Genomic DNA, 26,973 nt, shown 5'->3' with positions numbered 1-26,973 from the left:
AACAATATTAGTATCACCCCTAATCCAGTGAACACAAGTGGCGCATACATCTAATAATGCTATCATTAAACATCAACTATTATTCATATATTGCGTCATTCTTTGTCTTCACCATTGTTGCAGAAATTGCCTTTTTTTAACGCGTAATCAAGAGGATATCCATTAATTAGACCAGGAGGTTCCTCCAAGAATCACCCTTCTAAGATTGGTTGCCAGGATAATTGACTACACCATATCATGGAAAGAGAAGAAAAATATCCACTCAAATGGTATATTACCCAAGATAAATAACTTTATTGCTCCAAGTATTGCACTTACAACAATAAAAACTTTTACGAGCCCAAATTACACATCCTAGTGTCATGCAGATACCGCATGGTGCTCTCACCACCTCCGGAACTGTCGGACAGAACGCTGTTGCGTCACTTCTGGTTACGGATCTACATCACTTCCGTCACGCGCTGACGCATTTCGTCATATCCTGACTCCTATGAGTAAGTCAGGATATGACGAAACACGTCAGGGCGTGACGGTGTGGTAGGCCGGAAGTGACATAGATACGTAACCGGAATTGACGCGACGGCGTTCTGTCCGACAGTTCCGGAGTAGTCACTAACAGAATATATATATATATAGACTCCAAACTGCAGCCCAGGCCCAGATACAACCCTTTGCTTGCCTTTTGGGGTTCTTTTCCTCCCACTTAAACCTGGCTAAGTTCTTTGAGGACTCCTCTGTAAAGTAAGCAATTAATACCTTTCCCCCCACCTGTACGGCCAGACTCTGGGTTAAAGTGCACAGCTTGCTCAAGGATCTTCTGCCTCCAGCACATATCCTGGTCCCCTGCTGTGTGGATTGGTTCATTCCACCGACCATTATGTCCTGTTGTAACATTGGGGCCAGAGGAGGGAACCACAGAGCAAAACAGGTGATGGCATCATCAGATACTCCAGGAAGGATCTTTCAGCAAGCTTCACTCTTCAACCCAAAGGTTTTTTAGGTGGCACAGGCAGGGGGATAGGTAGGTATTAAAGTGTAACTAAAGGCAAAACATTTTTTTTTTGTTTTGGACAGTGAAGATGGATTAGAACACCTGTCAGTTTTTATTTCTGTCTGTGCCCCCCGTTGGGGAGATTCACCCACTCTATTTGTCCTGCTTACTGCTACCATTGAAAGCGAAAGTAAAATAAATTCCCAAATTTTGTGTTGGCATCAGAATACTAAGTCCTCGCGCAGAGGGGACGTTTTGATCGCGCTGCTAACGTTGGCTGTGTAAAGTCACGTTAAAAACTTGAGTTTTTCAGCTTTGTTAGCGTTCTTGCATTAGCGTTTAGCGGCGTTTTTCCGCGTTTGCAGTTTTTAGTAATATTTTTTACCCAAAAAATTGTTTTTTTTGTCAAAAAAAGTCCAAAAAACACCGGGTTGTGGCGTTTTCAGTGTTTTTACAGCTAAAATAACTCTAGAAACCCACTAGTCCTGGGTTTTTCTTTCCAGCCAAAAAACGTCCCTGCCAAAAAATGCTGATTACAGTTTATGTGTGCATGGACACATAAGATAACATGCTGGGGGGTTTACTAGCTGTACAGCCAATAAACCCCCCAGCATGTTATCTTATGTGTCCATGCACACATAAACTGTAATCAGCGTTTTTTGGCTGGAAACACCCCTCCCCCCCAGAACTTTTGGGTTTCTAGAGGAGCTTTTTAGCTGTTAAAACGTTCTAACACTGAAAAATGCGGCAATGTTGTCTTCATTCCGGTACATGAAGCAATTTTCTCTGCCGTTTTGGCTGTGGGACAGGAAGTGAAAGGAAAGCTCCCCAATGGGACAAAAAAAAAACTGACCAGGGTTATAACCAGGGGCGGACTGACCATTTGGAAACTCAGGCACTGCCCGAGGGCCCGGGGTCAGTAGGGGGCCCCGTGAGATGCCTTTGTACCTTTTTCATAGGCTTTTTTGAGTTTGGGCAAGGACACAGGGGCCCCATGATCCCCTATTGCCTGGGGGCCCCATGAGTTGTCAGTCCTTCCCTGGTTATAACCCTCCATTTTTCTATCCAAAATGTAAAAAAAAAGGTTTTGCCTTTAGTTACACTTTAACTGCTTTCTTTTCAGGGAGGCATTTGTTGTAGGTTTTACAATCCTTCTGCAGTTCACAAAAAAGAATAGAGCAATGGATGCAATTTATTATTATTCATTAATTAGTTTGCTTGTCATGTTTGTTGTGTCTTCCTAGACATTGATAAGTAGAATCCCGTGCACGCAGCTAAAATCTCCTAAGAAATCCAATTATTCCGCAACTAATCCCTGTCCCCTTCGCACGCTGCTATGTAGCAGTAATTTGCATCTCTCCTACAATGGTGGATTTTCCCTGCAGTACTTTGTGTCTCTGCCCCTCCCACAATGGTGAGATTTCCCCCAGTAGTTTGTGTCTCTGCTCCTCCCACAATAGTGAGAGTTCCCCCAGTAGTTTGTGTCTCTGCCCCTCCCACAATGGTGAGATTTCCCCCAGTACTTTGTGTCTCTGCCCCTCCCACAATGGTGAGATTTCCTGCAGTAATTTGTGTCTCTGCTCCTCCCACAATGGTGAGATTTCCTGCAGTAATCCGTGTCTCTGCTCCTCCCACAATGGTGAGATTTCCTGCAGTAGTTGGTGTCTCTGCCCCTCCCACAGTGGTGAGATTTCCTGAAGTAGTTTGTGTCCTTACCCCTCCCACAATGATGAGATTTCCCACAGTAGTTGGTGTCTCTGCCCCTCCTATAATGGCAAGATTTCCCCCAGTAGTTTGTATCTCTGCCCCTCCCACAATGGTGAGAGTTCCCTACAGTACTTTGTGTCTCTGCCCCTCCCACAATGGTGTGATTTTCCTTCAGTAGTTGTGTCCCAGCCCCTCCCGCAATGGGGAGATTTCCTTGCAGTACTTTGTGTCTCTGCTCCTCCAACAATGGTGAGATTTCCCTTCAGTAGTTGTGTCCCGGCCCCTCCAACAATGACAAGATGTACCCTGAGTAATTGGTTCCTCTATCCCACTCACATGGGTGAGATTTCTCTCCAGTAGTTTGTGTCCTTGCCACTCCCATAAAGGTGGCATTTTTCTCTAGGCGCGTGTCTCTGCCCCTCCCACAATTCCTAGATTTACTCTTGGTAGTTTGTCTGTCTCCACAAGACCATAATTAAAGCAATGCTTGACATTCAAATTAGTTGCTCTTTCTAAATTATAGAAATTGCAAAGATTGACACCATCATTTGGCCATGAAATGGCCAAAACTACCAAATTAGTTTTGGGCAGAGCTGGCCTTTAAGTAAAGGAACGTTTGGAAACCTACAACTCCTCCTTCCCTTATGTCTGTGATTAGGTGGAAAATTGATTTAAAAGAAAACTCCAAATGGTTTCTGGATGACCCAAACAACCTTATACCCATCTCCCTGCTGCCATTTTCATCCAAACTCCTTGAGCACTTAGCCTATAATCCCCTAAGCTCCCACCTCATCGACAACAACCTCCCTACAGTCTGGCTTCCGTCCCCTACACTCCACTGAAACCGCCTTACTCAAACTCACCAACGACCTACTAACCGTCAAAGCCAATGGCCACTACTCAGTGCTACTACTCCTCAACCTCTCTGCGGCTTTCGACACGGCTGACCACCCCCTCCTCCTCAAAAGACTATACTCCTTCAGCCTCAGAGACTCTGCTCTCTCCTGGCTCTCTTCCTAGCTATCACAACACTCCTACCTATAAGACTGCCACCTCCCCCTCACTCCCCTTCTCTGTTGGGGTCCCCCAAGGTTCTGTCCTCGGGCCCCTTCTCTTCTCCATCTACACCTCCTCCCTCTCACGGTTTCAACTACCATCTCTATGCTGATGACACTCAAATCTATCTCTCTACCCCTCACCTCACCCCTTCAGTCTCCGCCCGAATCACTAGCCTTCTGAACGACATATCGGATTGGATGTCGCTCCACTTCCTCAAATTAAACCTTGCCAAAACCAGCTCCTAGTTGTCCCTCCAGCCCACGCCCCCCCCCCGACCTCTCCATCACGACCAACAACGCCACCATCAGCCCCACCCCGCAAGCCAGAGTACTAGGTGTCATTCTAGACTCCAATCTGTCTTTCCAGCCCCAGTTCCAATCACTGACAAATTCATGCAGCCTCCACCTCCGCAACATCTCCAAAATACGCACGTTCCTAACCCCAGAAACTACAAAGCAACTCATTCACTCCCTTATTATCTCACGACTTGACTACTGTAACTCCCTCCTCACCGGCTTACCTCATCAAAGGCTATCCCCGCTTCAGTCTATCCTGAATTCTGCAGCCAGACTCATCCACCTTACCTCCACTGGCTTCCGATTGCCCAATGCATAAAATTCAAAATACTAACATTGACGTACAAAGCTGTTCATAACACTGCCCCAAACTACATCACCGACCTGATATCCATCTACCACCCAAAACGCACTCTCCGCTCCTCACAAGACCTCTTACCAGGGGCAAACTGACCATTTGGAAACTCGGGCACTGCCCGAGGGCCCGGGGTCAGTAGGGGGCCCCATGAGATGCCCCTGGTACCTTTTTCATAGGTTTTTTTGAGTTTGGGAAAGGACACAGGGGCCCCATGATCCCCTATTGCCTGGGGGCCCTATGAGTTGTCAGTCCACCCCTGCCTCTTACTCTCCAGTTCCCTGGTCTCCTCCTCCCATGCCCATCTCCAGGACTTCTCCTGGGCTTTCCCCATCCTCTGGAACTCACTACCCCAATCCATCAGCCTGTCACCTACCCTCCTCACCTTTCGGCGCACCCTGAAAACCCATCTCTTCAGAGAAGCCTACCCCGCCCTCACCTAACTGCTGATCCCCTCCGCTCTCCCCACCACTCCATCCCGCACACCTATTTCCTCCTGTAACAGTAGTGGTGTGAACCTCCTGCGCTCCCAAGTGTTTTAAACTAATAAAAAATATAAATAAATATGTGTATAAATCCCAAGAGAAGCTGCTAACATTAAATCATATACCAGTGATTATGATAGATAAAAGTAATAAAGAATGCAGCGCTACACTCAAATCATAAAAATATGTGAATGTGGGATCCCAAAATATCATATAAATTAAATAAATGTGACAGTGTTAACAATAAATATTAATTAGTGCTCATCAATAATACCATCAACACAAATATAATAAATAGCTCAAAACATGTGAAAGAACATATGAAAAAAACTAGAGATGAGCGAAGTATTCAAAAATTCGATTCGGCTGATTCGGCGAATTCGCGGAATAAATTTGATTCGAGTCGAATATATTCGCTGCGAATTTAACTTATAAAAGGGTGTTTCTAGGCTTCAGAGAGCCTTTATATTAGTGCAGAACACTGTACCTTTAATTTAAATGCCCTTGGAGTCTGCTGGGGAAGAGAAATAATACTGACAGTCAGTATGACATGCAGATGAGTGCCGTCGATCTTAGAATCACCGCACACTTCACTCATTTGGGCAGTCACGGGGCCAAAACCAGAGTGTGGAGCCACAGTGTGGCGGTGGAGGCAGCAGCAATGGGAGGCCATACAGCACCCTATGACAAAATGGAACCCACCAGCAGTGTGAGGAGACCTGAAAGTGGCACATGGCAGAGTGTGGCGATGGAGACAGCAGCAATGGGAGGCCGTACAGGGACCCATGAGACACTCTGGACCTGGCAGCAGCATGAGGAGGCGGTACAGGGGCCCATGACAGATTACGGGCCTGGCAGCAGCATGAGGAGTCGGTACGGGGGCCCATGGCAGATTACGGGCCTGGCAGCAGCAATGGGAGGCCCGTAATCTGCCAGCACCCTATGACAAAATGGAACCCACCAGCAGTGTGAGGAGACCTGAAAGTGACACATGGCAGAGTGTGGCGATGGAGACAGCAGCAATGGGAGGCCGTACAGGGACCCATGAGACACTCTGGACCTGGCAGCAGCATGAGGAGGCGGTACGGGGGCCCATGGCAGATTACGGGCCTGGCAGCAGCAATGGGAGGCCCGTAATCTGCCAGCACCCTATGACAAAATGGAACCCACCAGCAGTGTGAGGAGACCTGAAAGTGGCACATGGCAGAGTGTGGCGATGGAGACAGCAGCAATGGGAGGCCGTACAGGGACCCATGAGACACTCTGGACCTGGCAGCAGCATGAGGAGGCGGTACGGGGGCCCATGGCAGATTACGGGCCTGGCAGCAGCAATGGGAGGCCCGTAATCTGCCAGCACCCTATGACAAAATGGAACCCACCAGCAGTGTGAGGAGACCTGAAAGTGGCACATGGCAGAGTGTGGCGATGGAGACAGCAGCAATGGGAGGCCGTACAGGGACCCATGAGACACTCTGGACCTGGCAGCAGCATGAGGAGGCGGTACGGGGGCCCATGGCAGATTACGGGCCTGGCAGCAGCAATGGGAGGCCCGTAATCTGCCAGCACCCTATGACAAAATGGAACCCACCAGCAGTGTGAGGAGACCTGAAAGTGGCACATGGCAGAGTGTGGCGATGGAGACAGCAGCAATGGGAGGCCGTACAGGGACCCATGAGACACTCTGGACCTGGCAGCAGCATGAGGAGGCGGTACGGGGGCCCATGGCAGATTACGGGCCTGGCAGCAGCAATGGGAGGCCCGTAATCTTCCAGCACCCTATGACAAAATGGAACCCACCAGCAGTGTGAGGAGACCTGAAAGTGGCACATGGCAGAGTGTGGCGATGGAGACAGCAGCAATGGGAGGCCGTACAGGGACCCATGAGACACTCTGGACCTGGCAGCAGCAAGAGGAGGCGGTACAGGGGCCCATGGCAGAGTGGCGAAGCGTAAGCAGCTTAAATTGAAGGCCATACAGAGGCCTATGTTAAAAATAATAACATGTTTGGGGCATGATTCATGGCGGATTTAGTCAGTTGTGTCAGGAACTGGTGGTTTGAAATCCAGACTAATCCACGCCTGATTCATTTTCACAAACGTGAGTCTCTCCACACTTTGGGTGGACAGTCGTGTCCTCCGCGGAGTTACAATACCTCCTGCCGCACTAAACACGCGCTCCGATGCCACGCTACTGGCCGGGCATGACAGCCTTTCAAGGGCAAATTCAGCTAGTTGGGGCCAAAGGTCAAGTTTCGTTGCCCAGTAGTCAAGGGGATTGTCTACCTCGGTTGGCAGGGTGCTGTCCAAGTAGGCCCAAGCCTGTTGTTTGAGGTCCTGCTCCAGGTCCACCTGATGCTGCTGCTGCTGCGGCTGGTTAGTAGTTTCCTCACTGCGCTGGTGAAGAAAGCTACTCATCATCGACTGCAGACTGAGGCAGCCGCTGCTGGTGGAGCTGCCACTGCTCCTACCACCCCACCCCTCCCCTGCTGCCATGGCAGCGGAACGCGAGCGCACAGGGCCCACAGTGTCTGAGGATGGACGTTGGCGCAGAAAGGCAGAGACCAACTAACTACATACAGTCATGGCCGAAATTGTTGGCACCCTTGATATTTTTCCTGAAAATCAAGTATTTCACACAAAAAAGGTATTGCATTAACACATGTTTTGCTATACACATGTTTATTCCCTTTGTATGTATTGGAACAAATATAAAACAGAGGCAGAAAAGCAAATATGACATAATGTCACACAAAACCCCAAAAATGGGCTGGACAAAAGTATTGGCACCCTTAACTTAATATTTGGTTGCACACCCTTTGGAAAACATAACTGAAATCAGTCGCTTCCTATAACCATCAATAAGCTTCTGACACCTCTCACCCGGAATTTTGGACCACTCTTCCTTTGCAAACAGCTCCAGGTCTCTCTTATTGGAAGGACACCTTTTCCCAACAGCAATTTTAAGATCTCTCCACAGGTGTTCAATGGGATTTAGATCTGGGCTCATTGCTGGCCACTTCAGAACTCTCCAGCGCTTCTTTGCCATCCATTTCTGAGTGCTTTTTGACGTATGTTTGGGGTCATTGTCCTGCTGGAAGACCCAGGATCTTGGACGCAAACCCAGCTTTCTGACACTGGGCCCTACAGTGCGACCCAAAATCCTTTGGTAATCCTCAGATTTCATGATGCCTTGCACACAGTCAAGGCACCCAGTGCCAGAGGCAGCAAAACAACCCCAAAACATCATTGAACCTCCACCATATTTTACCGTAGGTACTGTGTTTTGTTCTTTGTAGGCCTCATTCCGTTTTCGGTAAACAGTAGAATGATGTGCTTTACCGAAAAGCTCTATCTTGGTCTCATCTGTCCACAAGACGTTTTCCCAGAAGGCTTTTGGCTTACTCAAGTACATTTTGGCAAACTGTAGTCTTGCTTTTTTATGTCTCTGTGTCAGCAGTGGGGTCCTCCTGGGTCTCCTGCCATAGCGTTTCATTTCATTTAAATGTCGACGGATAGTTCGCGCTGACACTGATGCTCCCTGAGCCTGCAGGACAGCTTGAATGTCTTTGGAACATGTTTGGGGCTGCTTATCCACCATCCGGACTATTCTGCGTTGCAATCTTTCATCAATTTTCCTCATCCGTCCACGACCAGGGAGATTAGCTACAGTGCCATGGGTTGCAAACTTCTTGATAATGTTGCGCACTGTGGACAAAGGCAAATCTAGTTCTCTGGAGATGGACTTGTAACCTTGAGATTGTTGATATTTTGCCACAATTTTGGTTCTCAGGTCCTCAGACAGTTCTCGTCTCCTCTTTCTGTTGTCCATGCTTAGTGTGGCACAGACAGACACACAATGCAAAGGTTAAGTGAACGTCTCTCCTTTTTATCTGCTTTCAGGTGTGATTTCTATATTGCCCACACCTGTTACTTGCCCCAGGTGAGTTTACAGGAGCATCACATGCTTGTAACATTCTTATTTATCCGCAGTTGTGAAAGGGTGCCAATACTTTTGTCCAGCCCATTTTTGGAGGTTTGTGTGACATTATGTCGAATTTGCTTTCTTTCCTCCCTTTTTTTGTTTTGTCCCAATACACACAAAGGGAATAAACATGTGTATAGCAAAACATGTGTTAATGCAATACGTTTCGTGAGAAATACATGATTTCCTGGAGAAATATCAAGGGTGCCAACAATTTCGGCCATGACTGTAGGTGGTTTTTATAGTACGTTATTTTGGCCTCCCTCTCAGCAGGTGTGAAAAAGGCCACCATTTTTGAACGGTAGCGAGGGTCCAACAAGGTGGACAGCCAAAAGTCATCCCTCTGTCTGATGGTTATTATTCGGCTGTCGCTACGCAAGCAACCGAGCATGCTATGGGCCATTTGTGCCAAGGAATGCGAGGGACTCCCTGCCTCCATCTCCACAGCATACTGCCACGGTGCGTCTGGGTCCTCTGTCTCCTCCTCCTCCTCCTCTACCAGATGCTCCTGCTCCTCCACTCCTGTCCGCTGAGTGGAAAAACCACCCATTTCACTCAATAATTCCTGAGCACCAATGTCCTCCTCTACCTCCTCCTCTTCTTCCTGTCCTGCCCCCACAGGGGTCATGTGGCGTTGAGATCTGTGCGCCACGTCTACCGCACCCTGACCAGCCATTGTTAACAGCATTTGTTCCAGGACGTGCAACAGAGGAATGACGTCGTTCATCCCATAGTCCTGCCGACTCACGAATAGCGTGGCCTCCTCAAAGGGCCTGAGCAAGCGGCAGGTGTCATGCATGAGCTGCCAATGGCTGACATCTAAGTTACACAGGGGAGTACCTTTATCCGCTTGTAACATCAGGAAATCGGTGATGGCCTTTCGCTGTTCATAAAGGCGGTCTAACATATGTAGGGTTGAATTCCACCTTGTTGCAACGTCACAGCATGAGGAGTCGGTACCGGGGCCCATGGCAGATTACGGGCCTGGCAGCAGCAATGGGAGGCCCGTAATCTGCCAGCACCCTATGACAAAATGGAACCCACCAGCAGTGTGAGGAGACCTGAAAGTGGCACATGGCAGAGTGTGGCGATGGAGACAGCAGCAATGGGAGGCCGTACAGGGACCCATGAGACACTCTGGACCTGGCAGCAGCATGAGGAGGCGGTACAGGGGCCCATGACAGATTACGGGCCTGGCAGCAGCATGAGGAGTCATTACGGGGGCCCATGGCAGATTACGGGCCTGGCAGCAGCAATGGGAGGCCCGTAATCTGCCAGCACCCTATGACAAAATGGAACCCACCAGCAGTGTGAGGAGACCTGAAAGTGGCACATGGCAGAGTGTGGCGATGGAGACAGCAGCAATGGGAGGCCGTACAGGGACCCATGACACACTCTGGACCTGGCAGCAGCATGAGGAGGCGGTACAGGGGCCCATGACAGATTACGGGCCTGGCAGCAGCATGAGGAGTCGGTACGGGGGCCCATGGCAGATTACGGGCCTGGCAGCAGCAATGGGAGGCCCGTAATCTGCCAGCACCCTATGACAAAATGGAACCCACCAGCAGTGTGAGGAGACCTGAAAGTGGCACATGGCAGAGTGTGGCGATGGAGACAGCAGCAATGGGAGGCCGTACAGGGACCCATGACACACTCTGGACCTGGCAGCAGCATGAGGAGGCGGTACAGGGGCCCATGACAGATTACGGGCCTGGCAGCAGCAATGGGAGGCCCGTAATCTTCCAGCACCCTATGACAAAATGGAACCCACCAGCAGTGTGAGGAGACCTGAAAGTGGCACATGGCAGAGTGTGGCGATGGAGACAGCAGCAATGGGAGGCCGTACAGGGACCCATGACAGATTACGGGCCTGGCAGCAGCATGAGGAGGCGGTACAGGGGCCCATGGCAGATTACGGGCCTGGCAGCAGCAATGGGAGGCCTGTAATCTGCCAGCACCCTATGACAAAATGGAACCCACCAGCAGTGTGAGGAGACCTGAAAGTGGCACATGGCAGAGTGTGGCGATGGAGACAGCAGCAATGGGAGGCCGTACAGGGACCCATGACAGATTACGGGCTTGGCAGCAGCATGAGGAGGCGGTACAGGGGCCCATGGCAGATTACGGGCCTGGCAGCAGCAATGGGAGGCCCGTAATCTGCCAGCACCCTATGACAAAATGGAACCCACCAGCAGTGTGAGGAGACCTGAAAGTGGCACATGGCAGAGTGTGGCGATGGAGACAGCAGCAATGGGAGGCCGTACAGGGACCCATGACAGATTACGGGCCTGGCAGCAGCATGAGGAGGCGGTACAGGGGCCCATGACAGATTACGGGCCTGGCAGCAGCAATGGGAGGCCCGTAATCTGCCAGCACCCTATGACAAAATGGAACCCACCAGCAGTGTGAGGAGACCTGAAAGTGGCACATGGCAGAGTGTGGCGATGGAGAAAGCAGCAATGGGAGGCCGTACAGGGACCCATGACAGATTACGAGCCTGGCAGCAGCATGAGGAGGCGGTACAGGGGCCCATGACAGATTACGGGCCTGGCAGCAGCAATGGGAGGCCCGTAATCTGCCAGCACCCTATGACAAAATGGAACCCACCAGCAGTGTGAGGAGACCTGAAAGTGGCACATGGCAGAGTGTGGCGATGGAGACAGCAGCAATGGGAGGCCGTACAGGGACCCATGACAGATTACGGGCCTGGCAGCAGCATGAGGAGGCGGTACAGGGGCCCATGACAGATTACGGGCCTGGCAGCAGCAATGGGAGGCCCGTAATCTGCCAGCACCCTATGACAAAATGGAACCCACCAGCAGTGTGAGGAGACCTGAAAGTGGCACATGGCAGAGTGTGGCGATGGAGACAGCAGCAATGGGAGGCCGTACAGGGACCCATGACAGATTACGGGCCTGGCAGCAGCATGAGGAGGCGGTACAGGGGCCCATGACAGATTACGGGCCTGGCAGCAGCAATGGGAGGCCCGTAATCTGCCAGCACCCTATGACAAAATGGAACCCACCAGCAGTGTGAGGAGACCTGAAAGTGGCACATGGCAGAGTGTGGCGATGGAGACAGCAGCAATGGGAGGCCGTACAGGGACCCATGAGACACTCTGGACCTGGCAGCAGCATGAGGAGGCGGTACAGGGGCCCATGACAGATTACAGGCCTGGCAGCAGCATGAGGAGGCGGTACGGGGGCCCATGGCAGATTACGGGCCTGGCAGATGACGACGAGGCTGCCAAGTGCGATCAGCCTCATCATCATCAATTAGGGTCTCCGCCTCACTACTAGCCCCCTCGGCTGCGTGTGGGTCAGGAGACAGACCTGTCTCTAGACCGGCTACCGAGCCACTCTCTTCGCCAGTACTTCTTCGCCTGGCTGCTGAAGAGGCGGATGTCTCCCCCCGTTCCTGACCGCCCTCTGTTAGCTCTTCCTCACTGTACAGTGGGGCTGAGCCCACAGCATGCGATACTTCACTTGGTGAGGGAACACCAAAGGACAGGGGCAGGTAGAGGACACGTGATTTCAGTGGGCTTGCTCCCGGGCCATGCCAACTAACGGTTGTGTCTGACGTACCCACCGACCGTTGGCTGTAGGTGTCAGAGGTGACCTGGGAAGAGGAAGACGACCGAGCCAACCAATCGATGATGGCAGGGTTGTCGGTGGAGACACGACCGCTGGATGACACCGGGAGCACTGGCCTCTGGCTGCGACTAGTGCTGCCTCGACCCCTTCCTCTGCTGCCACGTCTGCTCGCTCCTGAAACATTGCCTCCTCTGCCACTCCTCTGCGTGTTGTCTGACATACTCTTTAATTCAACGATTCTGTGTCCCTGAGTAACAATTCTGTGTCCCTGAGTAACAATTCTGTGTCCCTCAGTAACGATTCTGTGTCCCTCAGTAACAATTCTGTGTCCCTGAGTAACAATTCTGTGTCCCTGAGTAACAATTCTGTGTCCCTGAGTAACAATTCTGTGTCCCTCAGTAACGATTCTGTGTCCCTCAGTAACAATTCTGTGTCCCTGAGTAACAATTCTGTGTCCCTCAGTAACAATTCTGTGTCCCTGAGTAACAATTCTGTGTCCCTGAGTAACAATTCTGTGTCTGTCCCTGAGTAACAATTCTGTGTCCCTCAGTAACAATTCTGTGTCCCTGAGTAACAATTCTGTGTCCCTGAGTAACAATTCTGTGTCTGTCCCTGAGTAACAATTCTGTGTCCCTCAGTAACAATTCTGTGTCCCTGAGTAACAATTCTGTGTCCCTGAGTAACAATTCTGTGTCCCTGAGTAACAATTCTGTGTCTGTCCCTGAGTAACAATTCTGTGTCCTCAGTAACAATTCTGTGTCCCTGAGTAACAATTCTGTGTCCCTGAGTAACAATTCTGTGTCTGTCTCTGAGTAACAATTCTGTGTCCCTGAGTAACAATTCTGTGTCCCTGAGTAACAATTCTGTGTCTGTCCCTGAGTAACAATTCTGTGTCCCTGAGTAACAATTCTGTGTCCCTCAGTAACAATTATGTGTCCCTGAGTAACAATTCTGTGTCCCTGAGTAACAATTCTGTGTCTGTCCCTGAGTAACAATTCTGTGTCCCTCAGTAACAATTCTGTGTCCCTGAGTAACAATTCTGTGTCCCTGAGTAACAATTCTGTGTCTGTCCCCGAGTAACAATTATGTGTCCCTGAGTAACAATTCTGTGTCCCTGAGTAACAATTCTGTGTCCCTCAGTAACAATTCTGTGTCCCTCAGTAACAATTCTGTGTCTGTCCCTGAGTAACAACTCTGTGTCCCTGAGTAACAATTCTGTGTCCCTGAGTAACAATTCTGTGTCCCTCAGTAACAATTATGTGTCCCTCAGTAACAATTCTGTGTCCCTCAGTAACAATTCTGTGTCTGTTCCTGAGTAACAATTCTGTGTCCCTGAGTAACAATTCTGTGTCCCTCAGTAACAATTCTGTGTCCCTCAGTAACAATTCTGTGTCCCTCAGTAACAATTCTGTGTCTGTCCCTGAGTAACAATTCTGTGTCCCTGAGTAACAATTCTGTGTCCCTGAGTAACAATTCTGTGTCCCTCAGTAACAATTCTGTGTCTGTCCCTGAGTAACAATTCTGTGTCCCTGAGTAACAATTCTGTGTCCCTCAGTAACAATTCTGTGTCCCTCAGTAACAATTCTGTGTCCGTCAGTAACAATTCTGTGTCTGTCCCTGAGTAACAATTCTGTGTCCCTGAGTAACAATTCTGTGTCCCTCAGTAACAATTCTGTGTCCCTCAGTAACAATTCTGTGTCCCTCAGTAACAATTCTGTGTCTGTCCCTGAGTAACAATTCTGTGTCCCTGAGTAACAATTCTGTGTCCCTGAGTAACAATTCTGTGTCCCTCAGTAACAATTCTGTGTCCCTCAGTAACAATTCTGTGTCTGTCCCTGAGTAACAATTCTGTGTCCCTGAGTAACAATTCTGTGTCCCTCAGTAACAATTCTGTGTCCCTCAGTAACAATTCTGTGTCCCTCAGTAACAATTCTGTGTCTGTCCCTGAGTAACAATTCTGTGTCCCTGATTAACAATTCTGTGTCCCTGAGTAACGATTCTGTGTCCCTAAGTAACGATTCTGTGTCCCTAAGTAACGATTCTGTGGCCCTAAAGTCTCTCTGGCCCTAACTCTGTCCCTAATACAGACAGGTCTGTCTCTCTTGAATGACCGCAGGCTAATGGAGAATTGTAAGATGGCCGCAATTTATAGCTCGACCATTACACAGTGCTGGCTGGCTGGCTGCTGATTGGCTAATGCGATCACATGTCATGAATGAATGCATTAAGGGTCAGCGCGCCTTGTCTGCGCGCCTTCCCAGAGATCCCCGCTCCGTCGCCACACATGTCGCCGCCATTTTTGGGAAAATTCGATTCGTACATCCGAAGTTGGCTAATTTTCGGATTCGGCGCGAATCGAATATTTCCCAATATTTGAAACGAATTCCACTTCGCCATGTTCGATTCGCTCATCTCTAAAAAAAACATATCCATATATATATGCATAAACCAAAACTACACATATATATGATATAATGACACGTGCCTGTTGTGAAGTGAAATAACCATAATAATGGTACAAACGAAAGTGTATCTCAAAGTCCAAAAAATATTAATGGTGACAAAACAGTAAACGGTGCTTCCAAATAATACTGTTAGTGACCATAGGTGAAACTCGTGCAGATTTCTGAGTGTGTATAAATCTGAGAATCCAACCACCATCTGGATAAGCCTCTCACCTCATCCCTTCGACCCTTGCGGATCAAAGAGCAGTAGTGGATCCCCCTCACGGATCCTCCAAGCACAAAATCACTCCAAAGGCAGTTTTCTCAGAATTTAGCATTCCCACTCTGGCTCTTCTCCAGGAAAATGTTGTAGTATCAATCTCTCAAATGAGACAAAGGAATCCTCCCATAGTGCAGTATTTTTAATTATACCATAGGGACAGATAACATTTAAGCATTTAGACTTACGTAGCAGCCAGTCCAAGAAAACCTCATGCTTTCAGATGAGGATATATCTGTGTGGGTGTACAGCTGGATACACAGGTGTACCAAGATGGCCGCTACGCCCGAAATACGTCACCACGTCGAGCCGACGCGTTGCGTCACAGTATCATGTGACTTCCTCCATGAGTATCATGGAGGAAGTCACATGATACTGTGACGCAATGCATCGGCTCGACGTGGTGACGTATTTCGGGCGTAGCGGCCATCTTGGTACACCTGTGTATCCAGCTGTACACCCACACAGATATATCCTCATCTGAAAGCATGAGGTTTTCTTGGACTGGCTGCTATGTAAGTATCATGGAGGAAGTCACATGATACTGTGACGCAATGCATCGGCTCGACGTGGTGACGTATTTCCGGTGTAGCGGCCATCTTGGTACACCTGTGTATCCAGCTGTACACCCACACAGATATATCCTCATCTGAAAGCATGAGGTTTTCTTGGACTGGCTGCTACGTAAGTCTAAATGCTTAAATGTTATCTGTCCCTATGGTATAATTAAATATACTGCACTATGGGAGGATTCCTTTGTCTCATTTGAGAGATTGATACTACAACATTTTGCTGGAGAAGAGCCAGAGTGGGAATACTAAATTCTGAGAAAACTGCCTTTGGAGTGATTTTGAGCTTGGAGGATCCGTGAGGGGGATCCACTACTGCTCTTTGATCCGCAAGGGTCGAAGGGATGAGGTGAGAGGCTTATCCAGATGGTGGTTGGATTCTCAGATTTATACACACTCAGAAATCTGCACGAGTTTCACCTATGGTCACTAACAGTATTATTTGGAAGCACCGTTTACTGTTTTGTCACCATTAATATTTTTTGGACTTTGAGATACACTTTCGTTTGTACCATTATTATGGTTATTTCACTTCACAACAGGCACGTGTGATTATATCATATATATGTGTAGTTTTGGTTTATGCATATATATATGGATATGTTTTTTTCATATGTTCTTTCACATGTTTTGAGCTATTTATTATATTTGTGTTGATGGTATTATTGATGAGCACTAATTAATATTTATTGTTAACACTGTCACATTTATTTAATTTATATGATATTTTGGGATCCCACATTCACATATTTTTATGATTTGAGTGTAGTGCTGCATTCTTTATTACTTTTATTTCCTCCTGTACCACTCTCCCCTCCCTCCTAGATTGTAAGCTCCAAGGAGCAGGGCCCTCGAACCCCTCGTGTATTGTATTGTATTGTTATTGTACGGTCTCATGTATTGTCTCCCATTATAATGTACAGCGCTGAGCGAACTGTTGGCGCTATATAAATGCTGTGTAATAATAATAATAATAATAACTTTTGACCAAAGCCACTTCTGCCAAGTGTACACAGGTTCAGGGAACAGACGCAACATCCCGACCCAGAAGAGAGACTTTAGATCAGCACTAAGGCATTGCCTTCAACCTGTATGGTCATCATACAGAGGCCCTCCACAAAATTATCATGTGACAAAATATTTTTAGTTTTGGCCTATATTTTGGAATGGAGTTATCTCCCCCCTCGCCCCCGGCTAAGATAGGCAATAGATGGGGGGGAACATACTGGAAATATCCAATCAATTTGTCAGGGCATATAGAGGAAATTCTACTTTCTATGCAAAATGTGATTTACCATCGTCCTTCTTTCCAAAGTAGACCCATATTTTATTTGTTCTCTTCTCTGGGGTATTCTCATCCTCCGGTAGATGCTTCTGGTCTTCGGCATTAATCATTTTGAATATTGCCTGAAAAGGAGCAAAAAATTTATCTTCTACTTAACTAGAACATCAGTGAAATATTGTGAGAATCAACAGCAGATATTCATACTGTCCTGATGTAAATCTGTTCTCATATCTGTGGTGGCAGCTTGGATGCCGTGGATTTGTGGTAATACGAGCATTGATGAGAAAAGATGTAATGCGTCACCCCGTTTATTTACCGAAGATTTACACATCTCTGTATTTGTATGAAATGATTCAAAGGGGAACAAATGACTTCTACTGTACATAAAACTGGTTATGAAGGAGAGAGACCACCTTTTTTTGTGTTACATAAAAAAGGTCTTCTGTCTGTGTCTGGCATTATAATATGGCCAGCTGGATACTTTGATTGATATTTTAATTAAATTTGTTGCAAAATATTATTAATATCAATGATTATCATTATCAGCATCATCATTAACACTGGCCTTTATTTCTATCTATTGCAGCATTTCTCATAGTTTTTATTCAGAGGAACCCTTGAAATAATTTTCAGATTTTGAGGAACTCCTGCTAAAACCAAATCATTGGCCATCAGTGAGAAAAATGTCCCTTACATTGGTGACCAGTGGCAAGAGTGCCCTACTTACAGTGGTGGGTCAGACAGCTAAAAAGATAATTGGTATCAAGCAGCCAAGTGGAACTAGCCCCAGAACTATGCAGGCAGCATCTAATGGGAGGTCAATCAGTCCCAGCTCAAGGAACCCCCAGCAACCTCTGGACTAACTCTAGGGTTCTCTGAAACACTCGTTGAGAATGTCTGTCTTATTTTTGGGCTCCATCACATAGGACAGGGGTCCTCAAACTTTTTAGCAGGGGGCCAGTTCACTGTCCCTCAGACCGTTGTAGGGTCGGACTATATTTAAAAAAAGTTAATGACACCCGCAGTTTTGTTCACATATTATGGCCCCCCCATGTCACTGAACCCCCACCCCCCACATGTCAGTGTCTTCCCCATGTCACTGACCCCCACACATGTCACTGTCCTCAGCACATGTCACTGGCCCCCCACATGTCACTGTCCTCCGCGTGTCACAGCCCCCCCATGTCACTGACCCGCACACATGTCACTGTCCTCAGCACATGTCACTGGCCCCCCACATGTTACTGTCCTCCGCATGTCACAGCCCCCCCATGTCACTGACCCCCACACATGTCACTGTCCTTAGCACATGTCACTGACCCCCACACATGTCACTGTCCTCAGCACATGTCACTGGTCCCCCACATGTCACTGTCCTCCGCATGTCACAGCCCCCCATGTCACTGTCCTCTGCATGTCACAGCCCCCCCATGTCACTGACCCTCACACATGTCACTGTCTTCAGCACATGTCACTGACCCCCACACATGTCACTGTCCTCAGCACATGTCACTGGCCCCCCACATGTCACTGTCCTCCGCATGTCACAGCCCCCCATGTCACTGACCCCCACACGTCACTGTCCTCAGCACATGTCACTGACCCCCACACATGTCACTGTCCTCAGCACATGTCACTAGCCCCCCACATGTCAGTGTCTTCCCCATGTCACGGCCCCCCCATGTCCCTGACCCCTCCCACATCTCAGTGTCTTCCTCATGTCACAACCCCCCCCCCATGTAACTGTCCTCTCTCCGATCCATGATGCTCCCCAATACGCATCTTTGATCCATCTTGCTGGAGCATCGGCAGCTAGTGATCCTCGGGATGAGCGGCGTGTGTAAGTGTAATCAGCGGTGCAGCAGAAAAGGGGTTAACTGTGACAGCTCTGTGCTATGGTTGTTGATCGGCGATCGGCTACTTCTGCCGAAAACCGTGACATGCGCAAATGCGTCAGGGACACACATCTTCATAGGGGAACTCATCTTGCCGCTAGAACCCCCGGCGGGCCGGATAAATGTCCTCGGCGGGCCGCAGTTTGAGGACCCCTGACATAGGAGGTCAATCAGCATCAGCTCAAGGAATCCCTAGAAACCTCTGGATTAAGCCTAGGGTTTCATGAAAGCCTGGCTGAGAATGGGTTCTATTGTTGGGCCCCATCAAATGGGAGGTTAATCAGTCTCAGCTCAAGGAGCCCCTAGCAACCTCTGGAAGAAACCTAGAGTTCCATGGAACCCTGGTTGACAAAAATTTTCTACTGTTGGGTTTGTTTGTATGCATAGTCAGATCTGTCCTAGGGTACATTTGATTTAGTTATGAAAATCAGCAGTCCCATTCCATGCCAATTGACTTTGGTGATTTTGGCCTACCCAATAATTGTCAACTGATCATTCTAGTTTGTGTTGGTTCAGGAAGGAACTTAGCAAAAAATACAAATATGTATTTGTTGCATAGACCTGCATTTATGTTATCATCAGACTCATTCATAAAGGAATGTACTGGGTTGGATATTCGTTATTACTACCACCATTATTTTGCCCAAATAAATCGAGCAATAGTGGGTCAGCTCCAAAGAGGACAGTGACATATCCTAGTATTTATTATGGCTTTGGTGAAATTTTGGCAAAAATTCACCTTCATTTAAGACCAACCCATTTTGCCAAAATTTTACCAAAGGAAAAAATCTTTACCTCACCCATCCCTCCATGGCATGGAAGAGTTTATTCGCTTGAGATGTTGTTGGCATTGGAGTTATTTGGAGGCAAAATCTTGATGAAAGTGAAATCAAACAAATTTCACCCCTCATCCCTAGTTCCCCCATAATTCTACACCGTGATATTGTTTTTGCACTATACCCGTACAACACTGGTTTGAGCACCTAAAGGCCAACCTGTTAGGGTTTATTAAGTAGATAATGGGCTTGTGTAGTCAGTTTCTCCCTGATGCTTACAAATTCTAGTTAGTAATCTTTTAGGATTGTTTAGGTCTTTTTGGAGCTCATCAGTGCAGAACATGATTTAGTCTCTAGAAACAGGTCCAGGTGTACTGCAAGGTTTAGAGTAAATCCATACCGACGGATCTGTGTAGGTTCCCATTGTTGGCTTCTCCTTTAAAATGCTAGTTTCCTCCTTGTTATGCTGATCCAATGGCTTCAATGGCTTCTGACTTAATGACCCAGACACAGGCATGCAAATTAATGAGTCTGACTATTCTCTGATTTCAGTTGCTGCATTCTTGTCCAGGGTCAATGATTTAGGCCAGGAACTATCCTATCAGAAATGGAAGGCTGTGTATTGTCTGCAAAGCTAAGGCTCAGTATGGGTTTTCTTTCATGGCTGAAACGTGACGGGAAGAGCGCAAACCCCATTACAGCTCACCTGGAAGAGGCGGGTATCGCATAAAATAATATGTTCCATAAATTCACAGAGGTGATCATAGGGCAGTTGAGCCACGTACACTTCCTTCGGACACATGTTGTTTTTTTTATTTACAAGGATACCAAAACTAATTCAGAACAGTCTAGAACATTTACAAAAAAAACAGAACACAACTCAAGAAAACTGAATTTCTGCCAGGATTTGCAAAAAAAAAAAATCAAATCAAAGAACATTTTCAAAAGAACAAATAGATCCTGGTTTAAATTTTTAGTATTCCCAGAACAGATAGCAATAAAACTGAGACAGCAAATAGAAAGATATAAACATTTAGTATCAATTATCTGCTTATTTGATTTTTTATATTTTCTGTCTTATAAAACCTTTCTGATTTATATCTAATGTCATGAAATAATTAGCAGTGATTCTGTGAACAATTTCCATGTATAATTCTTCCAGAAATTAACATAAAAATAAGATGTTCGCTATTATCTCATGACATTATTAAAGACATTTTAATTAAGGGAAAACATTTGCTAGAGACGAAGTTTTGGCAACGATTCTATAAAATGATTAGTGGCAAATTAATTCATCCCTTTGTTAACATGGATGGTTTTTTTTTAATTATTTGCATAAAATACTTTTTCTGGATTTTAGAAGCTTCGACAAGGTTTTGGACTGGATGATGCAGAATTTAAAATACTTTTTTGACAGGTCATTGGATTATGTTACCATAAAGACACCTTTATATGGAGCTTAGTAACTGCTGAGGGAGACTTCAATGTCTACAACACAGATGGAGTGCATTGTGAATGAGCACCTTAGGTGGCTATTAATCTGAATGATGGAAGTTTCCTCAGGGCATTGTGTAGACCTCCGAGGATTATAAGTGGCACCGCAGTTTTGTTTTAGGCCTATAACTCTTTAACTTGTTTATACAAATATGGAATTTTTGATTTAAAGCATTCTTCCATCATCTGCAGATGTGTAATTCGATCCACGGAAGATGTCTTCAATTTACAAGCTGTGTCGGAGACAATGGTCCATTAAGCATGTCCATGATAAAGGATGCCCAATGTGGAGAAAATATGCACATTGCAGGCAATGCGGAGAGGAGACTGGGTGCCTTGATCATAGTCGGAGGTCTGGTCGTTCTAAAAGATTTAGGCGCAATGGGGTTGATTTACTTAAGGCAAATAGAATGATCACTTTGCAAATAAACTTGGCCCAGAGCTTAATGAATGAGATGATTTCCATCATCCATTCATATACATGCAAAAATGCAGTTTTTTTTTAATTTTCCTTGAACGTGATTGGCTATTATATATATATATATACACAACCTTTTTGTAAATTATAAAAATAAATGAATAAAATAAAATAAAATAAAAATCAATTTTCAAATTACAAACATATAATTAGAGATGAGCGAATCGAACCAGGCGAAGTGGAATTCGTTTCGAATTTCAGGAAAAATTCGATTCGCGTCGAATCCGAATATTTGCCTACTTCGGGTGCACGAATCGGATTTTTCCCGATCAGCCGGCAAAAGTGTCCCTGCAGAGAGCTCCGCTATTTCTGACAGTTCTCTGACAGTTCCTTCACATTTACAGCGGTTGAAACATTGTATCTATTTGTTTCCATTTAGGATACAGATGTTTTTATTCGGAAACAGATACAATGTTTCAACCGCTGTAAATGTGAAGGAACTGTCAGAGAACTGTCAGAAATAGCGGAGCTCTCTGCAGATACACTTTTTGCTGTACTGGAATACTTCTTCTTTTCATTCTTCTTTTCATTCTTCTCATTCTTCTTTTCATTCTTCTTTTTATTCTTCTTCTCATTCTTCTTTTCATTCTTCTTCTTTTCATTCTTCTCATTCTTCTTTTCTTCTTCATGAAAAGAAGAATGAGAAGAAGAATGAAAAGAAGAATGAAAAGAAGAATGAGAAGAATGAAAAGAAGAATGAAAAGAAGAAGAAGAATGAAAAGAAGAATGAGAAGAAGAATGAAAAGAAGAATGAGAAGAATGAAAAGAAGAATGAGAAGAATGAAAAGAAGAAGAAGAAGAATGAAAAGAAGAATGAAAAGAAGAAGAAGAAGAATCTTTTCATTCTTCTCATTCTTCTTTTCATTCTTCTTCTTTTCATTCTTCTTCTTCTTTTCATTCTTCTTTTCATTCTTATTCTTCTTTTCATTCTTCTTCTTCTTTTCATTCTTCTTTTCATTCTTCTTCTTCTTCTTTTCATTCTTCTCATTCTTCTTTTCATTCTTCTTCTTCTTCTTTTCATTCTTCTTCTTCTTTTCATTCTTCTTTTCATTCTTCTTCTTTTCATTCTTCTCATTCTTCTTTTCATTCTTCTTCTTCTTTTCATTCTTCTTCTTTTCATTCTTCTCATTCTTCTTTTCATTCTTCTCATTCTTCTTTTCATTCTTCTTTTCATTCTTCTTCTCATTCTTCTTTTCATTCTTCTTCTTTTCATTCTTCTTTTCATTCTTCTCATTCTTCTTTTCTTCTTCATGAAAAGAAGAATGAGAAGAAGAATGAAAAGAAGAATGAAAAGAAGAAGAAGAATGAAAAGAAGAATGAGAAAAAGAATGAAAAGAAGAATGAAAAGAAGAATGAGAAGAATGAAAAGAAGAATGAAAAGAAGAAGAAGAATGAAAAGAAGAATGAGAAGAAGAATGAAAAGAAGAATGAGAAGAAGAATGAGAAGAATGAAAAGAAGAATGAGAAGAATGAAAAGAAGAATGAAAAGAAGAAGAAGAAGAATGAAAAGAAGAAGAAGAATGAAAAGAAGAATGAAAAGAAGAAGAAGAAGAATCTTTTCATTCTTCTCATTCTTCTTTTCATTCTTCTTTTCATTCTTCTTCTTCTGCTTCTTTTCATTCTTCTTCTTCTTTTCATTCTTCTTTTCATTCTTCTTCTTCTTCTTTTCATTCTTCTTTTCATTCTGCTTCTTCTTCTTTTCATTCTTCTTCTTCTTTTCATTCTTCTTTTCATTCTTCTTCTTCTTTTCATTCTTCTTCTTTTCATTCTTCTTTTCATTCTTCTCATTCTTCTTTTCATTCTTCTCATTCTTCTTTTCATTCTTCTTTTCATTCTTCTTCTTCTTCTTTTCATTCTTCTTTTCATTCTTCTCATTCTTCTTTTCTTCTTCATGAAAAGAAGAATGAGAAGAAGAATGAAAAGAAGAATGAAAAGAAGAAGAAGAATGAAAAGAAGAATGAGAAGAAGAATGAAAAGAAGAATGAAAAGAAGAATGAGAAGAATGAAAAGAAGAATGAAAAGAAGAAGAAGAATGAAAAGAAGAATGAGAAGAAGAATGAAAAGAAGAATGAGAAGATGAATGAGAAGAATGAAAAGAAGAATGAGAAGAATGAAAAGAAGAATGAAAAGAAGAAGAAGAAGAATGAAAAGAAGAAGAAGAATGAATGAAAAGAAGAATGAAAAGAAGAAGAATGAAAAGAAGAATGAGAAGAAGAATGAAAAGAAGAATGAAAAGAAGAATGAGAAGAATGAAAAGAAGAATGAAAAGAAGAAGAAGAATGAAAAGAAGAATGAGAAGAAGAATGAAAAGAAGAATGAGAAGAAGAATGAGAAGAATGAAAAGAAGAATGAGAAGAATGAAAAGAAGAATGAAAAGAAGAATGAAAAGAAGAAGAAGAAGAATGAAAAGAAGAAGAAGAATGAAAAGAAGAATGAAAAGAAGAAGAAGAAGAATCTTTTCATTCTTCTTTTCATTCTTCTTCTTCTTCTTTTCATTCTTCTTCTTCTTTTCATTCTTCTTTTCATTCTTCTTCTTCTTCTTTTCATTCTTCTTCTTCTTCTGAGGATGAGGATGAGGATGAAGAAGAAGAAGAAGAAGTAGGATGAAAATAAGAAGAATTCCAAGCCGGCAAAAAGTGTATCTGCAGAGCTCCGCTAAGTGTATCTGCAGAGCTCCGCTAAGTGTATCTGCAGAGCTCAGCGGTTGAAACATTGTATCTATTTGTTTCCATTTATGGAAACAAATAGATACAATGTTTCAACCGCTGTAAATGTGAATGTCAGAGAACTGTCAGAAATAGAGGAGCTCTGCAGATACACTTAGCGGAGCTCTGCAGATACACTTTTTGCCGGTTTGGAATTCTTATTTTCATCCTACTTCTTCTTCTTCTTCTTCATCCTCATCCTCATCCTCAGAAGAAGAAGAAGAGGATGAGGATGAAGAAGAAGTAGGATGAAAATAAGAAGAATTCCAAGCCGGCAAAAAGTGTATCTGCAGAGCTCCGCTAAGTGTATCTGCAGAGCTCCGCTAAGAAATAGCGGAGCTCTGCAGATACACTTTTTGCCGGCTTGGAATTCTCCTTCTTCTCATCCTTCTTCTTCTTCTCATCCTTCTTCTTCTTCTCATCCTTCTCTTTCTTCTCATCCTTCTTCTTCTTCTCATCCTTCTTCTTCTTCTCATCCTTCTCCTTCTTCTCATCCTTCTTCTTCTTCTCATCCTTCTTCTTCTTCTCATCCTTCTTCTTCTTCTCATCCTTCTCCTTCTTCTCATCCTTCTTCTTCTTCTCATCCTTCTTCTTCTCATCCTTCTCCTTCTTCTCATCCTTCTTCTCATCCTTCTCCTTCTTCTCATCCTTCTCCTTCTTCTCATCCTTCTCCTTCTTCTCATCCTTCTCCTTCTTCTCATCCTTCTCCTTCTTCTCATCCTTCTCCTTCTCCTTCTTCTCATCCTTCTCCTTCTTCTCATCCTTCTCCTTCTCCTTCTCCTTCTCCTTCTCCTTCTTCTCATCCTTCTCCTTCTTCTCATCCTTCTCCTTCTTCTCATCCTTCTCCTTCTCCTTCTCCTTCTCCTTCCTCATCTCCAAGGGCATTTAAATTAAAGGTACAGTGTTCTGCACTAATTTAAAGGCTCTCTGAAGCCTAGAAACCCTTTTTATAAGTTAAATTCGTAGCGAATAAATTCGCATCGAATCGAATTTCTTCCTCAAATTCGGCGAATCAGCCGAATCGAATTTTTGAATAATTCGCTCATCTCTACATATAATGTGCAACAAAATCCCACAAATCCATAAAATGTCCAAAAAGAAGTCCAAAATAGTGTCCACAAATATCCCAAATGTATTCACTCTTTTCCTCCACTGAAAGGATTGGCTGCTATTTCATCCAAAACGCACCTCGAAATAAGATATAAAAATATCTAGTGCATTACCTCAATAATAATAAAAATAACAATAATCACCCCGTGCAACCAAAATACACTTCAAAAACTTATAGTGAAAAAAATATATATATATATATATATATATTAAATTAATTCCTTATAGTGCATATAATCACACACATCAAACTGTAAACACTCTGTGATCACTGCAAATCAGTGTCTACCATCAACCAGCACACAGTAGTACTAGGTACTATTACCCTCTTATGAGTATTGAAAATGCTCAGACACTATTATGGAATAATGTTCTTCCACCTCATCTTCCAAGTTAATTATTTTCTTTCCAAGGTCCTCAGAGAGATAAACAGGGTCTCAGGGCTAGTGTTTCAAGTATATAAATCCCTTTTTATTCAACACTTACATGTAAAATTAGAAATATCAGCTCCAGACATGGTTAGAAACTTCTCCAACCAAACATCATGTGTTTCAAACCAACAAAATGGCCGCGGCGACACTTCCGGTCTACGTACGTGCACCTTGACGTCACTCCCCTAACGCGATGAAGTCCGGAAGTGACAAAATACGTTAGGGAGTGACGTCAAGGTGCACGTACGTAGACCAGAAGTGTCGCTGCGGCCATTTTGTTGGTTTGAAACACATGATGTTTGGTTGGAGAAGTTTCTAACCATGTCTGGAGCTGATATTTCTAATTTTACATGTAAGTGTTGAATAAAAAGGGATTTATATACTTGAAACACTAGCCCTGAGACCCTGTTTATCTCTCTGAGGACCTTGGAAAGAAAATAATTAACTTGGAAGATGAGGTGGAAGAACATTATTCCATAATAGTGTCTGAGCATTTCAATACTCATAAGAGGGTAATAGTACCTAGTACTACTGTGTGCTGGTTGATGGTAGACACTGATTTGCAGTGATCACAGAGTGTTTACAGTTTGATGTGTGTGATTATATGCACTAGAGATGAGCGAATCGAAGTATCCGAAGTGGAATTCGAGTCGAATTTCGGAAAAATTTCGATTCGTGCCGAATCCGAAAAACAGCCTAATTCGGACGCGCGAATCGAAATTTTTCCGAAAATGGCGGCTGACATGTGCGGCGACGGAGCGGGGATGTCGGGGAAGGCGCGCAGACAAGGCGCGCTGCCCCATAATGCATTCCTCAACGACATGTGATCGCATCAGCCAATCAGCAGCCAGCCAGCCAGCACTGTGTAATGGTCGAGGTATATATAGCGGCCATTTTGGAAATCTTCATTTGCCTGCAGTCATTGAACAGAGGCAGACCGCTCTGTACTAGGGACAGGGACAGAGTTAGGGCCACAGAAACGAGAATTGGGGACAGAGAGAAGTTACTTAGGGACAGAGAACCATTACTCAGGGACACA

At 45.0% G+C, this 26,973-nt stretch overlaps 1 protein-coding gene across 1 annotated transcript in view; it reads right to left on the bottom strand.

Annotated features, from left to right (window-relative positions):
* RCVRN (recoverin) overlaps positions 1 to 26,973 on the bottom strand; it is a 67,212-nt gene that overhangs the window by 18,680 nt on the left and 21,559 nt on the right. The window contains exon 2 of the mRNA XM_089657913.1: positions 17,056 to 17,167. Coding sequence (XP_089514039.1) covers positions 17,056 to 17,167 — 112 coding nt within the window. The remainder of the gene's footprint in view (positions 1 to 17,055; positions 17,168 to 26,973) is intronic.

This window comes from Staurois parvus, unplaced genomic scaffold, assembly GCF_062004578.1.
Source record: "Staurois parvus isolate SC_StPar_1 unplaced genomic scaffold, SC_StPar_1.0 ptg001041l, whole genome shotgun sequence".
NCBI classification, from domain to species: Eukaryota; Metazoa; Chordata; class Amphibia; order Anura; family Ranidae; genus Staurois; species Staurois parvus.
The sequence above is the reverse complement of the archived record's forward strand: the minus strand, read 5'-3'. Positions and strand labels throughout refer to the sequence as shown.